The following is a 16,586-nucleotide window of genomic DNA, read 5'->3' as shown; positions in this document are numbered from 1 at the left end:
TGACTGGCTGTGCCGCCTCGGTTATTTCCTGGGTGAACGCAGAAGGTTGTTCACCCAAGCGGAGCAGACGAAGCTGCTAGTCTAGTGGCTGGACATTGCTGTATGCCGCCTGACCTCCGAAGAGGACTGGTTGCATGAAATGAGGAGAATACGGACCGTAAACCAGAGGTGGTACATACGGTGCATTCCCAATCATCTGAGGGCCAGAATACGGTATTGCCGCCTGTATGGCTCTCATGCAAGGAAAGCACATTCCCTGCAGATGTATTCTTGAAGCTGTCTGGAAAGCTTGATGTAGAAGCTGACTCAAACAGCTGCTGATTCCTCTTGCGTGTGATGATCTCCCAGGCGTCAAGAGTTGATTTTTTGTTTCCCACCGGCTGTTGAGTCCGGCAGGGATTGTTGGTATTCCTCTGAGGCAGAAGAATCTTGGACCAATCAATGGTCCCGGCTGCCTTCTCCTTTGGATGAGGAGTTGGCTATCGATCTCTGACTGACTTCCCCTTCTCCAGAGGAGTCTTTCTTGCCGACTGACCCCTGCTTGGGCATGCCCGGCTGTTCGTGATCAGATCTTTAATTTCACCCTTGAAACTTGTCATGAATTTCATGAGTTCGTCTCGAGTGACAGGAGCTGATCCACTGGTCATATGGGTTTCCCCTTCTAGCTGTCCAGGGGGTCGATTTGTACCCGCCTGGCTGGCACCCCGCTCCAGAGTGTCTCTGGGCCAGACGCGTTTGGTTATCAGAGAGCCATCACTGGCTATGTAGGTTTCGACCTGAGGATCATCATCCTCCTGGTCAGTAAAAACTTCTGGTTCGTCTACCGGACGCTCAGGAGGTGGTACAGACTCTTAAACCATCTTTGAGATACTCTCCCCACAGACGGCGCCAAATGTTTTGGGTGTTTTTGTCCCTCGGGAGAGTTACGTCACAAAGTTTGTCCAGGCGTGAGCTATACCTGCAAAACAACGGAGACTCCGGGTGGTTGGAGCTCCGCCTCCGACGATCAAGTTAGTAACTTGAATAGGAGCAGAAAAGGTGCGGAAATTTAGGTGGGTATCTGCTCGGATTCCAAGCTCAAGATGTCTCTTTCGAAGAGTAAAATGTGTATTAAATGGTAAAAACGTGTCTCCAAATGGAGAAAATCTCCCTATTTATAGGGTTCTCAGGAATTGTGCCCTTGATTAGGTCATCAAGCCCTAATCATTGGTGGGCTGCACCGCATTGCGGCTTTCTCGAGATTTGGGCCATGAAGGCCGCCTTTTTTCCCATTTCTTTGGGATGACACGTGTCAAACAGGGGTTGGTCCATTTTGGATTAACCCTAGGGTGACACGTGTCACGCTCTGAATGGACCACACGTTAGGGTAAAATTACCCCAAACAAATTTTAATAATTTGGCCTTATTATTTCAATTTCTTATATACATTACATTTGTATATTTCATATTAATTGCCTCATACTTTTATATTATATCACAAATTAATTATGGAAAAAAATTATTATTGGGGTGCGATGCACGGGCACTGATCTAGTTAAAGACTATATGTGATGTCAAAATATTCAAAAAGTTGATAAAATATTAAAGATTCAACGTCTTTGACAAAATTTCCGGTGCTAAGCTTCATTGATATTTTAGGCACCCGATGATGAAGTTGATCCTGTTTTGGCTACTATTCATGCTGTCATATTGTTATATGGACCTTGTTAAAAATTTATGTTGTTGAGGCAAACTTTGCCCCTTTTTTTCGGGTGCCTACTCACCACGTCTACAGTTCAACACTCCAAACTGCCAATTCCCTTGGAAACAGTGCACATCAAGACCAAATAAGAACATAAGCATTACAAAACAGTACTCAACAAAGACAATTATAATCAATCAAAACTAACAATCATTATTTAACGCAACACTCAATAATCATAACAATTACATACCCATTCCTGCAACAACGGACCTGAAGAAAAAATGATTGGCTATGTAACAATGCTTGTCTAACTCTTTCACCTTTAAGGTACAGGAACTTTCCAGGCATCCGCCATGATCACATTGCACGTATGAGTTACTTATTGCAACTAATTAAATTCTGTTACCACTAACAAAATTGTTTGGCATGCTTCAAGAACATGCAAAAAATAACAAACTTTCATGGTATGGAAAATCATGCTGCGGCAGAGAGCTTTTCTTCATGCTCATCAAGATTAAGAGCTTCCAGCAACTTAGGCCAGGATTCTGGGATGCCCCCAGGGAGGTCAAATTCCAATAATTTGGCACGATTGCGATAAAACTCTTCTAGTGGCTGACTCTGCAATCATATTTCAAATGCTATTATGTCAGATAGGTAAATTTATCATATTCAAAGAGGATGAAAAAAAAAAGGTACATACGAGAGAAAAGGAAGGCAAATGCTATAAAATATCAGGTCCTATTGAGAAATCCTATTTGAGGCCAAGGCAGTTATAATTAATCCCTAGTTTCATATTTTCTAATTCCCTAATACCCCATTCATTCCTCTTTCTATAATACAAGTTTGAGTAACAAGCCTGAAATCCTTTCTGCTCTGATAAACCAGCTTGATCATCCCAGACTTCAGTTCATTTACAAAAATACTAGACCAACTTGCTATTGGAAGATGAGTATTAGACAAGGATCTTTACATGGGAAAAAAAGAAAGTTATGCTCTTGGCAGTAAATTATAGCCACAGCCAGATTCTTCAATAATTTATATAATTTGAAAGTATAAGAAGCACTCTTCAACTGTTCTTTAACAATTCTGTTCACAAAAGAGAAAACTAAGAGAAAGTAAATAACAAAAGCATGCTAATCAGAAAGAAAGAAAAAATGACTATTACTCCCTCAGTTTTTGCTAGATAACGCTTCATATATGATGAAACTATCGATAAAAACCTTAAGAAATTCAACAAACTATGATTGTAGTAATTACCTTTTCACTGTATACAAGAAGCCTTTCTTTCACAACTGCTTCAGTATCATCAGCTCGGGTGATCAGTTTGGAAGCACACTGCAAAGGGGGCATCAGTGGAGCCATACTTATGTCAGGCATTCCATTCTCACCCTTGATATTAATAGAGGCGACATTAAAGTTTTTACCACACTGGCCACAGATCCTTCTACCAAGGCATTTCTCTATTAAAGCTTTCTCAGGTAATCTCAAATTAACCACCAAATCTATATCAGCAACTCCTTCCAATATTTCCTGAAATCAGAACCAAGGTGTGAGCAGACCCCAAGGAAAAAAACAAAAATAATAATACATGATACTCATTCTAATATGCAAAACAAAGAGGCATCAAACAAATTTTCACAACTACAAAAGTAGAATAAGGTCATGATGCAAGTCTAAGCATGGAGAACTTCGAAGATTTGCTTATCATGCATCAAGATAGTTTATCCCTAAACATTGATTCAAGCCAAGCATTGCATGGACACTTTCTTGGATATCAAAGCAAAGCCACGGTTTGCTTAGAGGTTTTTCTTGGAGTCTAGTTCACTTTCTTGAACTTTCTTGAATTTTCTTTACTTAGATTTTTGCTTACAAGTTTTTACCTTTCACTTGAAAGGGTTTTTCTTGGTTCAAGCATTAGGATCTTTAATCTTTATTTAGTTCTTTAATTTTTATTTATTTATTTATTTAGTTGCTTTAAAAATCAGTTAGTTAGCAAAATAAATCAGTTTAGGCGTGTGCTTGTTCTCCAAGGAGTTTGGTGTATGCTTGTGCGCCAAGGTGCTTGCTCTTCAAGCAAGTTAGAATTCTAGTTTAATTAGGATTGAATTAGGAACTTGTCCTAATCTTCCTAGGTAAACTAAGTCTTATAAATAGGGCTGTAAAACACACGAATAAACACAGAGATTAATATTCAGATTTATTTCTTAAGTTGCATACTTGAGTTTTTGTTGATTGTGATCAATTGCTGTTTTGCTTGTTTTAGTTAAAACATTCGTTTGGATTGATTAATTAGGTGGATTCTTAATTGATTAATCTTAGTTTTTGTTTAATTCTTGGTGGATTTCCTGTATAGAATTAGACTTAAACATATCCCTTGTGTTTTGTTGATTTTCGGATCAATAATTCACATCAGGTCACTTGAGAATAAATATTTAAGAAAACTAGATCATGTACAAAGCTAATACAATATGCTACAAGGGGTTACAAATACATTTATACAGCTACTCTATAATACTAGAACCATTTACGGTATTGCATAAACCAAAAAAAAAAAAAATTAAACCTTTATAGTGGTATACAATGTTTACCTCTCAAGAAGTAGATTGTGAATAAAGTTAGTACAATATGCTACAAGGAGATACAGATACAACTACGCAGCTATTCTATAATACAAGAACCAATGAAGGTATTGCAACCCAAAAAAAATCAAACTTTTAGAGTGGTTTACATCTCAAGACAATACATCATAGAATTTAACAATATATAGAAATTTAAAAACCTACATAATGAAGTAGGATGTTTTGTTTAAACTAAAGAGAGCAACAAAAATCTGATAACATGTGAGGAACAGAAATAATTAAATAAATAAATATAGCATTTGAAAAAAAATAAAGCCTGGCATTGTAACTCAAATAGGAAACAAATTAACCCACATGTTTATATCTGATACAATATTGTATAAAAAGGTTTGCTCCAACAATAAAAAGAAACTTACTGCTTGTCTAATAGTACGTGGAAATCCGTCAAGAATGAAACCTGATTCACCTCTTGTTTCTCCAGTCTCAAGCCTCTTTGATAACAGAGAAATTATTATTTCATCGGATACTAGTTTACCTTGGTTGACAATTTCAGCAAGCTGGAAGTCAGAATGAACAAAATATAAATGTTAGGAAGACGAAAAGCCTGGGCGTTTTTTTTTTTTTTTTTTTTTTGGGGGGGGGGGGGGGGGGGGGGGGGGGGGGGGCTATACGTAGTCATTAATAGTCAATTGTTGTGTGTCTATAATAGAATACGGTTTATATATATATTTGATGGGGGATGTAGCTAAGTGATGGTAACTCTCCATAGCAGGTGCTTAATTTAACAAACCAATTTTTATTGAGTAATTGTAACATATTACAGAAGTACATCAAAAATAACTATCTTGCAATAGCAGAGAGTAGTACACCCATGATATGAAATAAAGCATCTAACTATTCCTTTAAAACAAATCATATGGTTTTTGGTTTCAGACTTTTAAGCCTATAATGGCAGATACGTAAAAAGTCAAACCTAATATAAAGTGATAGGTTGAGAAAGTGAATTCTTCAAACACCCACACCACCACCCTTTTTACCCTTTTTATATTCCATCTCCTCTCAATTTCCCTCTGCTTACAACACCTAAAGTTGTTGGATTTAGTGGCATACATTTTCCTCCTCCTCCTCCTCTTCTCCCTCCCCCTTAACCCCTTTGTCCATGGTCTCCCCTCTATTGTGGAGAAAATGGGTATGGTTGCTGAACTTTTGGTTTACAACATGCAATCTTAAATTTTTCAATGTTTTCAGTATATAAGCCTAAATTTTTCGATTTATTCACAATATACGCGCAACTTTTTCAAATTAACCATATGGCACTCAATTTTACAAAAACACATCACATACCCTTAATGGACAATGGACATTAACTTTGTTAGCTATAGCCCATAATCAATCCATAAATCTCTAACTATCCCCACAAATCCCTAGTTAAACTGCTAGAGATGTTCCTAGACCTCCAAATGGTGATCACTTATGCATGTAAGAAGCATGGCAAGGGCAGTAAAATCAACTAATGATGCAAGGGCAAGGGAGTCATTAATATTAATAATTCTGTTAAAGAGTTTGGTATAGAGAGAGAAGAATCTGTTAGCAAGTTGTTAGCAGGCTAAGTGTATTTAAGGGAGGATATTCTATTCATCTATTGTAATAATCATGATAAAACATTGTTAAGCTTTTGCTTAGTTGGAGAGCTCCTTTCCACTCGAATGAAAGGGTGTATTGAGAAGATTACACTCATCAATCAATACTAACTATTCCCCCCTCTTTCTTTATTTGTTGTATTGTAGCCTAAATATGCTTCCAGGTGACCTGAATCCTAGAATAAAGTAATAAACCACTAATCCGTCCCCTAATCTTTCTCCTTCCCTTCGCTCCCATCTCTCTCCACATGACCACTACCACTATACCAATCACATACGCCCAGAATCGCCACTACTGTTATAAATCATTATCTCCCTCTACTGTTGAAAGAGAACCACGATATGCTTCCAATTCTCGAATTCTCTTCAATTTCACCAATTCAAATGTTACTTCTCTCCCGCTCAATTGCAATTTCTCCGATTATCTTCTATGTTTTTGGATCACCATGATGCCGCCACTTCTCGCTGACAATTGGCTAGAATCTGCCAAGTAACAACCAACCAAACACGATACCGATTTAAAAAATAAAAACACCAAAATCATATCTCTTCTCCCGAAAATTTATCTATGCATTGCCTGTTCATCCTCCATGTTGTATACCCTCTCAATGGAACCACCACCAACCTTATCCTTCCCCAATCCATTGAGCAATTGTTATCCTTCCCCAATGCATTGTGTGATTGTTATAGGTGTTGTCATTGATGAATTGATAGAGACTTTGAAGGGAAATTTGAGAAATTAAGGCTTTGGTAATGTAGATCTGAGGACTACCGGATAAGATGTTCCTACCATGGTCGTTTTTAGCAAGAGGAAAGATAAAGTGGGGTTGAATGGAGAGAGAGAGAGAGAGAGAGAGAGAGAGAGAGAGAGAGAAAGGGGGGGGGGGGAGGAAGGAATGGAATATAGGGTAAGGAGTAAAGAGGGAAAGATGAAAGACGCCATGGAAACTGTTAGAATTTTTGAAATGGTGGCATCCTTGATTGATAGACTCTATTGTAGGGTTTAGTGGGTAAGATATAAATTGAATTTTGATTTAACATTTCAAGATTTATGTTTGAAACTTTGAATTCATTTATGCTCTGTTTGGATTTGATTTCATTTCAAATTCTGGAATTGGGCTAATTCCATTGTTTGGAGAGCCAAGAATTTGAAATGATAGGATTAGTTCAAATTCTAAGGTAATCAGAAATAGCTTATAAAAGATTAAATGGAAATGACAAATAAAAACCAATCATTTGAATTCCATGAGGTCCCTGCTCTCATACATTGATTGTTTCTTCCTTCTAAAAGATAGTATTTGCAATTTGTGCTCTTTCTCTCTCTTCAATCTCTCATTCTACTCTACTAATCTCTTTCCTCCAAAACCACCATCATAACTCCACCACCACGATGACATTAGTTTTAGCAACCACCACCACAACATCAATGTCTGCCGCCGTCGCATTCAAGCCACCAATCTTCCACTATAACCGACGCACTTTAATCAGAGGAATTTGAGGGATGATACCTCAAAATAGATGTACATACAAAATCTCGATTGGATTTGGTACCTTGTTTTAAAAAAAATAGATAAATAAATAAATAAATTATTTTGGGATTCTAAATATAGGGTTCATCACTTTTTCAAAAAAAATTAATCAAAATGTTCATATTTTGCTATATTGGAATTGGACTTCCATGATTTTACCAAACAACATAGAAAAACATTATATGAAATTAAAATTCTATGGTGTTTCAAACAGTATAATTCCCCGCATTGAAATGAAGAATTTGAAATGAAATGTTGACTCCCAAACACTGCCTTTAAAGGTTTTGTTAAATTATTTTTGACTTCTAATTAAGAGAGTTTGGATGTTAAAGGAGAAAGGATATTGGAGTTTAAGGCGTTATGCTAAAGTGGATGTGATTGATGGGGAAATATTAGTGAAAAAAATAAGTGTTAGAAGGGATAAGAGATGTATTAACGTCATTAAGTGTTAGGTCCTGTTCACTTCACCTTAAAAAATAAAACTACCTCCATTTTTATTTAGTTGACATCATTCTCTTTTCACGCTTGCCAAAGCACTATTTTAAAAATTAATATCTTTAATTCTCGACATTGTAAAAATATAAAAAGTGGATATCTAAAACTCTTTTATAAAATTTGCAAACAATTGCTACTGTCTTATGATCAGTATTCACAATTCGCCGTTGAAAATGAATAGTGAACTGCCTTTTTTGCCATTGCAAACAATGCAATGAGTTGGCTTCCATGGTTCCACCTACTGCTTTCTTTACTCTCTTCATCTCTATCTTCCATTGAAGAATACGCTTGGTTTTCTCACTTCCATTAAAACAAATTTCCCTCATTTTCACTTCTTTGACTATGTCTTTGGGCGTAGCTCAAATCCAATCCTAGAAACCCATTTTTATTACTTTTTTTTTTTAACCCCTTTCTTCTTTGTTGTTAATGAAAAGCACTTATCTTTCCTATTAAACCCAATTCCCAATTTTTTTGATTATTCAGGAAAAATTTAAAAAAAAAAAAAAAAAAAAAAAAAAAAAAAAAAAAAAAACGATGACTGGCAAATTCCTAAAACCCAGATTTTATATTCATGTCTTAACCCTAGATTCCTCTTTTATTTTTCTCAATTATCGAGCTGGTAATTCAAAGTATTATCAAATAGGATGCAAAATAGAGCTACCCATTTCGCCGATTTTCTTAAAAATGATATGGTTTACTTTGGGGATTTGAGAGGAGATTAAGATCAAGGTGATTAAATTTTTTTCAATTGGAAGCAAAATCGAGGTGCCCATTTCTTTAAACCTTATACCGTCGAACAATTACAGGTACGTTTCTCATAAAGTTGAAACAAGCGACCGGGCTCGTGAAATCCAATGAGAAGTGGCTCATAACATAATCCTTCCTCGACTTATTGACACAAAACGAACTCCCAGCTTAGTTCTTTCAAGCTTATACTTAAACGTTCGTGAGCCCTCCCCGGTCTCACTCACTTCTTAGAAAGCGGTAGCTACAACAGCTATTCCTTTCTTTAATATACAGTTTTTGAGGACTTGCCTCAATTTCATAGATTTAGGTGCCCTAATTTCCGATTTTCCCCAAATAAAAGCCTTTTTTGTGTTTGAATTTAGAGGAAAACAACTGATTTTTGCGATGATTTTAAGAATCCTAAATTTGGATTGATTTGTTGCTTGATTTGATTTGGATTGATTTGGGGTTTTCATTGTTGTTGCATTGAAGTTGACGAAATTTCCAGATTTGTGCTTTTTTTGTTAGCTTCTTATCTTTCCACAATTGAAATTCCTCTCAAACCTTTTTAACTATCATTTGCTACTATTCAAGGATAAGATATGGACGGCTACAAGGATCCCACAAGATTGGAGGAAGAGCACCTTGGTCCCGGTTTATAAAAACAAAGGAGACGCTCAAGATTGTTCTAACTATCGAGGAATTAAGCTTATGAGCCATACTATGAAGTTGTGGGAAAGGGTGATTGAACAAAGGTTGAGGGCATGCACAAGCATTTCAGATAACCAATTTGGTTTTATGCCTGGGAGATCTACTATGGAGGCAATCCATTTGATAAGACAAATGATGGAGTTTTATAGGGTAAAGAAGAAAGATCTTCATATGGTCTTTATTGATTTAGAGAAGGCATATGACAAGGTGCCAAGAGAGATACTTTGGTGGGCAATGTTGAAGAAAGGTATCCCACGAAGGTATGTAGACCTAGTTAAGGATATGTATCGGGATGTGTCAACAAATGTGAGGACATGCGGAGGGTTGACAAAAGATTTCCCTATTACAATCGGATTGCATCAAGGGTCTGCATTAAGCCCTTTTCTTTTTGCAACGGTTCTAGACGAATTAACTAGACCAATTCAAGATGAGGTTCCATGGTGTATGCTGTTCGCAGATGATATCGTTTTGGTGGATGAGACTAAGGATGGGGTTAATGTCAAGTTGGAGCAATGGAGGCAAAGGTTGGAATCTAGAGGGTTTAAGCTAAGTCGGAGTAAGACTGAATATTTGGTATGTCGTTTTGGCACTCAGAGGGGGACAAGCAATGAAGTGGTGAGTTTGGATGGAAAGGATTTGACCATGAGTGAATGTTTTAAGTACCTAGGGTCGATCATCCAGAAGAATGGTGACATTGATCAAGACGTGACCCACAGGATTAAGTCAGGGTGGCTTAAATGGAGAGCGGCCACGGGAGTGCTATGCGACCGCAGCATTCCCTTAAAGTTGAAGGGAAAATTCTACAGGACTGCCATAAGACCAGTGTTGCTCTATGGTACAGAATGTTGGGCTTCTAAGAAAGAGCATATTAAAAAGATGGAGGTTACGGAAATGCGCATGTTAAGGTGGATGTGTGGAAACACTTTAAGAGATAGAATCAGAAATGAGGTTATTCGCAAGAAAGTAGGTGTGGCGGGCATTGTAGATAAATTAAGGGAAAATCGTCTGCGTTGGTTTGGACATGTAAGACGGAGACCCGAGGGTGCACCGGTGCGAAGAGTGGAAGAGTGGGACCATGGAGGGATTAAACGAGGAAGAGGGAGACCAAAGATGACTTGGTTGGAAGGAGTGAGGAAGGATATGAAGTGCATGGATTTACGTGAGGATGAAGTTTTGGATCGTAAGGGATGGAGGAGAAAGATTTATGTGGATGACTACACGGAATAATCAAATTTGGTTCATGTTAGCCGACCCCACTTTTGGGATTAAGGCTTTGATTGATTGATTGATTGATTGATTTGCTACTATTCAAGATGCATATTGTCAAGGAAATTAATTCTCTTAACTGATCAAATCAATCATTTTTTTTATCCAGCCCCATTTTCTCAATTTTACACAGTTTCCTCCCGCTCTAAATCTTGTTCTCCTTTTCTGGGTGTCTTTAGTTGATTGTTAGGGATCAAACCGCCATAGTTAATCATGTTTGCGAGTATTTTCGGCAAACCCAAGGAGGGTATGTTCTTATGAAATTTTAGTGTCCGTTTAAATTAATTAATTTTATTTATGCTGAATTTTTAATTTTTTTTTTCACTTTCGATCTCTTGCAATGGATGAATCTATGCAGTGTTTTTCTTCTATTGATTGATGAGATGAGTATTGGACTTTGGTATTTTACTGCTGAATTATATGATGCTATTTATTGGATTAATATCAAGTTTACTGAGATTTTATTGCTATTTATTGTTCATATATGTTCGTTGATTTTCTGAGGATGTGAATTGAGTTTACAAGTTTTCTGTAAGAAGAAATTGTTTGTTCCAATTGTCATCGTGTTGGTATTGATTTGATGTGATTGAGTTGGATGTCTAGAGATAGTGTACTTATGTGAGTTGTATTTTAAGCGGAGTTAATCCATTCTCTAAAGAACAAGGCGCGGGGCTGTTAGAGAGGAATGTAACTGTTTAGATGGGATGTTCTGTTATGGTCTTTTTTATTTTTTTATTGGGAACTTATAAAGTTGAGCAACATTTATGAATTTAGAGCCAAGTTGATTTATAAGTTTTTGTAAACAATTTTGTTAATGAGGCAGCTAATTCTCATTTTAAGCTATGCTTGATTTCTATGTCAGTTCTGGGAAAAAATAAAGCCTGAACATATCATCATATTTAGGCTCAGCTACCTCTTTTTCAATGTGAACAATTCAGCCAGTGATTTCTAATTTCTTAATTTTCTGTTAAATGCTTTTTAAACAAATTCTATTTTATTATACGGTGCATATATAGAGATTGTGCTTGTTTTTGTCGATTGTAGGATACCATGACTATTGTTTGGGGATGGATAGGATATATTCTGTTTAGAAATAGGTTTATATAAGAATGGAATGGTCTAAGAACTTCATCTCTTCTTATATTTCTAAAGTGAAAACTGTTACGGTGGAGAGTGGAGAGAGGAGATAGAAAATTGCAACTACATGCAGAGAACAATGGGCAAGGAAGGATAGAGGGGTAGAGGCCACCTAAGAACATTATATCTCTTTTTTTTTTTTTGTTCTTAATATACCCAAGAACCTGGTGGACTTGTTTGGAATAAGGAACTACAATAATACAATATATAGACATTGGTTGCTTATCTCTTATTTACTTGGACTTTATGGAACTCCAGTTCTGAGCTCTTTATATTATACCTTGTCCATGAGAACAGCTGGGATTGTTTTTTGGATAATAATCTGTGGCATTAATTTCCATGAAAGTGTAAATTCTATATATAAGAAATTAGGTTCTATTTTTTAATAGATATCTTGATTTGAACTTGAAGTGGTTGGCATTGGTTGGTTTTGGGTTGGTTGAGGTGGTTTAATGGGTAGGTGAAGTCGGGGATGGGGTAACTAGTTGGCAGCAATGTGGTTTGGCTGCAAGGTATCTAGAGTTTTGCGAACCTGCAGGGTAGAAGGGTGGTGTCAATGATGGGGTGACAGGCTGACAGCAGGGTGGTTGGCAGCCTGGATTGAGTTAGAGGTGGGGAGGCTAGGGTTGGGTTGTAGAATTGTTTTATACACTCGGGTACACGGTGCACCCAAGAGTAGTTTTTGCTCATTTAGATGATTATTGCTCATTTAATCATCAAATGAACAAACACATACCGTACACTTGGGTGCGTATAACAATCTCTCGTTGGGTAGGCCATTGAGCAGTCGGGTGGTATTGTAGGTCTTGGCGGTGGTCAATGTCAAATGAGCCATTATATTATAATGAAACGCTTGGGCAGTGGGGAATTATTGTAGAAAGGAGTGGAGGAAACAATAAGGCAAAGGAAATGGGAAAATTAAAATGACCCAAAAACTGGATTCCCAAATCTTGTGAGTAAAAAATGACCCAAACCAATAATGCAAAAAGCTTGTATCCAATCAAGTAACTCCCTTTGCTCCAAGCAGCCAAATAAACCCATTTTGTATATTCCAAATAGATAGATTGTTAATAATCACTCAAAAAATAAAATGCAATTTCTGTATTTTCATAATCATTTGCAAATGATTCTTTTGCTAATGAAAACAATTAAACTGATTAAATGGACTTTAAATTGTACAAAAATTACAGACTAAGAGCCCAAATTCTATTTCTGTACAAGAGTAAAATTAAAATTCCATACTAATTCCGAAAACCCATGAAAACTACCTATGAATTCACTAAATTTTTATTAACATAACCCTAATCCTACATCATCAAATCGATTCAGTTAGCGAAGCATATCATCAATTCCATCCGAAAATGCACGAAAAGCACAAATTTACAACTCAAAAAATAAAAATTGTTTCAATATCACATTGATTTCGAGATTCAATATCAAATCAGTTAGAATGAAATATAAATTAAGGGAGAAAAGTTGGACCTGATGAGAAAGAGGGCCATTGGAAGAGAGCTCATGTCGGACGAGGTCACCGGTGGCGATATGAGGGACGCCGAGGAGACTAGAAAGGCGACTAGCATATGTGCCTTTTCCGACGCCAGGACAACCCAAGAACACCCACTGCACGTTTCTGGAGCTCAGATCTGACCCAGATGACGGAGAGGATGAGGCGGAGGCGGAGGCGGAGGCGGAAGCGGATGTCGTAATCATGGCCTTCCAAATAGAGGGGAAGGTGGATGACCTTGAATGGTTAGCAAGGCGAGTAATGGCGGCCATTGTTGAGGTGAGTGAGAGAGAATGAAGGTGAGAATGGTGGGAAGAGAAAAGGGTAATGGCGCGTCCTTTTCTCCTAGTCCTGGATTTTACAGGTTAATGTGTACTTGCTATTTTTGGAATTGTTGAGGAAGTTTTGGGATGTACCTTTTCTTTTTTTTTTTCTTTTTTTTTTTTGACAGCGGGAAAACAAAAGAGAGATGACTGATCTCCTACACCCTCCTCCTGGCCCTAGTAGCCAGGTCATGGGCTTTAGAGACACCACTCCTCGAAACATAGCAACAACAAAAATACGAAAAATTCTCAATCAGCAAAAGGATATCCTCCACTAGAGTCCTCAATTCTTTTGGGCTTGATTTCGGGTTTCTGGTTATCATAACCGCCAGCTTGCTATCAGTTCTGACCTCGATCTGGTTGAACCTTGCACTTGCTTCAACAATCCCTTCTTTTATTGCTAATAACTCGCAATGCAATGCGGATGAACCCAAAACTTGCTTGCTCCCTTTGCCGAGAACCCATCTGTCCTTCTCCATTACCCATCCAATTGCTACTTCAACCTGCTTCCCAAGCGTTTTCTTCCACGCTCCATCCACAGCCACAATGATTACTTGACTGGATTCATGCGTTCCTCTGTGCCAGTAGTTTAAGTCCTCGGACCCAAGAACCTTGTTAGGCTGCATGTGCTCATCTTCCTTTTTCTTTTCCGGTCCTTGCAAACTGCAGTAAGACTCATACTGCAGGATTTCATTATCTGGCTAGGAGAGCAAACTCCCCTCCGAAGATGACTTCATTTCTGTGTATCCATAAGTTCCATATTACTGCTAGAAATGAGCCTGCAAGAATAGGATTCACAGGCTTCATCCTCATGGCGTACCATAAGAAGTTACGCAACCAAACCCTGATATCCTGTCGTTCCTCTTGGATTCTAATTCCTAATTGGCAACTCGACCAAATTCTTCTAGATATTTGGCAGTCCCTAAAAAGGTGTCCTGTAGTCTCCAGGTCTTTCATACAAAGAACACATAACGGGTTCACATTCATTCCCCGCCTCAGAAGCTCAGCCTTACTACTGCATGCACCATTCATAATTCTCCAACCGAGCATCAACCAGGAGGGTTTAATGTCTATCTTCCAATATTCTTTCCAAAATCTACACCCTCTATCTGCACTTGGTCCCCTCCTCAACCAATTGTACCCCGACTTGACCGTGTACTCCCCATTTTCCGTCTCTCCCCATAAAAGTTCATCTTTCCTCCCAACTCTCGGTTCTACACTTAAGATCTTATGTGCATCATTGAAGTTAAACAGGTTCCAGATCTCCCTAACCCTCCACTCCCCTTTGTCATTAAGTAGATCCTTAACCATTTTGTATCTATTTTTATCCTCCGCAGAAACACTAGGATCCATCCTGACCAACCCTGAGGCTGTCCACCTGTCGTTTTCAGTCTCCACACCCTTACCATTCCCTACTCTGTACCAAAAAGCACCTTTCAATTGACTTGTCACCCTGATCATTCCCCGATAAATCCACGAGCATCTCTGAGGGGTCTTATCCATTGCCGCTTTCTCCATCGGTGAGTGGCCATATTTCCCAATTAAGAGTCTGCTCACTAAAAGGTCCCTTTGACTATGGATTCTCCATGCCTGTTTTGCGATGAGTGCTCGGTTGAGTTTATGCACATTTCGTAGTCCCAAGCCCCCTTCTGCCTTGTGCCTTTCAAGGATTTCCTTTTTGACCCAGTAAACAGGCCTCCTGTCCTTCACTCCTGCCCAAAAAAACCTCAAGCACAAGGAGCTTATTTTTCGCAAAATATTCTTCGGCAGTAGAAAAAGAGCAAGAACGTGCGAAGCCATAGCCACCAAGATAGAATTTATTAAGATCAACCTCCCTGCCTGTGACAAGGCGCTGAACTTCCAAGACAGCATCTTCTGATAGACCTTTTCCACTATCCAACTGAACTGTGAACGATTCCTCCCATCCACCTCCATTGGACACCCTAAGTACTTTCCAAATTCATTCTTGCTCGAGGTGCCCAAGACCTTTCTGAGAAACCTGACAAAAGTTGAAGGAGTGTTTGGGTTGAACATAACAAAATATTACTTAGAACTTACTACTTCTCCAGAGACCCTACAGAAGTCATCAAGAGCTATACGAAGTTCCTTACACACGTCTGGGCTCGGCCTAAAAAACAGCAGGGCATCATCAGCAAAAAATAAATGAGTGATCTCGGGGCTCCTCCTCGCGGCTCTAAGGCCCACAATTCTCCCATGCACCTGGAGCCAATCTAATCTTCTCGATAGGGCTTCCATACATAGGATAAACAGATAAGGTGACAGGTGATCTCCCTGCCGAAGCGCTGCCCTTGGGGTAAACCATTCTGTCTGCTCTCCATTGACTAAGACAACATATTTAACTGTGGTTATACACTGGTTTATCCATTGAATCCACCTCTCCGGAAATGCCATCTGCCTGAGAATCTTATTGATGAATTCCCACTTGATTCTGTCATACGCTTTGTTCAGATCCACCTTCATGACCCCTGCATATATTCCATTTTTTTCCTCCTTCCCTTCACATACTGAATCAACTCATGCCCCAAAATTGCACTATCCGTCATCAGCCTCCCTAGGACAAAAGCATTCTGGAATTCACTGATGAGATCTCCCATAATTGGCTTTAGTCTGTTCACCAAGCACTTGGAAATCACTTTGTAGATCGTGTTACACAGCCCGATAGGCCTGAAGAGGTCTACCCTATTCGCATTCTCCTCTTTAGGAATTAGGCAAATAAAAGTCTTGTTCGCATCTCTGAGGGGTCTTATTCGCATTCTCCTCTTTGGGATATGTACTTGGTGTTGAGGAATATTATTTGATAAACAAATTTTTTTATTTTTTTTATTTTTAATCGGTCTATGAACCTGGGTGAGAATTAATCCCAGTATCTCCTATTTCGTATAATTTTGAGTGAAGCTCTAATCACTTGAGATATTCTTCACTCTCGTTTAAAATAATACTTAATATTAAATTATTATAATAATAATTTATA

At 38.2% G+C, this 16,586-nt stretch overlaps 1 protein-coding gene across 1 annotated transcript; it reads right to left on the bottom strand.

The window, feature by feature from the left end:
* Nucleotides 1-1,852: 1,852 nt before the first annotated feature.
* LOC145613354 (adenylate kinase-like) lies at nt 1,853-13,671 on the bottom strand. Its single transcript, XM_081668449.1, has 4 exons — nt 13,250-13,671; nt 4,680-4,820; nt 2,942-3,214; nt 1,853-2,302 (listed from the first exon to the last, which is right to left on the bottom strand). Exons 1-4 carry the CDS (start codon nt 13,541-13,543, stop codon nt 2,159-2,161), a joined length of 852 nt encoding a protein of 283 aa, XP_081524575.1. The 5' UTR covers nt 13,544-13,671; the 3' UTR covers nt 1,853-2,158.
* Nucleotides 13,672-16,586: the final 2,915 nt, after the last annotated feature.

This window comes from Chenopodium album, chromosome 3 (genome assembly GCF_948465745.1).
Source record: "Chenopodium album chromosome 3, dcCheAlbu1.1, whole genome shotgun sequence".
Lineage (NCBI taxonomy): Eukaryota > Viridiplantae > Streptophyta > Magnoliopsida > Caryophyllales > Amaranthaceae > Chenopodium > Chenopodium album.
This window is presented reverse-complemented; position numbering and strand designations above follow the sequence as displayed.

Bases quoted from the DNA above. Each gene is read 5' to 3' on its own strand.
- LOC145613354 (XM_081668449.1), bottom strand. From the start codon at position 13,543: ATGGCCGCCATTACTCGCCTTGCTAACCATTCAAGGTCATCCACCTTC. The intron at 3,215-4,679 runs GTAAGTTTCTTT...TTCTGATTTCAG, and splicing joins CACGTACTATTAGACAAGCA to GAAATATTGGAAGGAGTTGC. The intron at 2,303-2,941 runs GTAATTACTACA...ATATGATTGCAG, and splicing joins TTCTTGTATACAGTGAAAAG to AGTCAGCCACTAGAAGAGTT.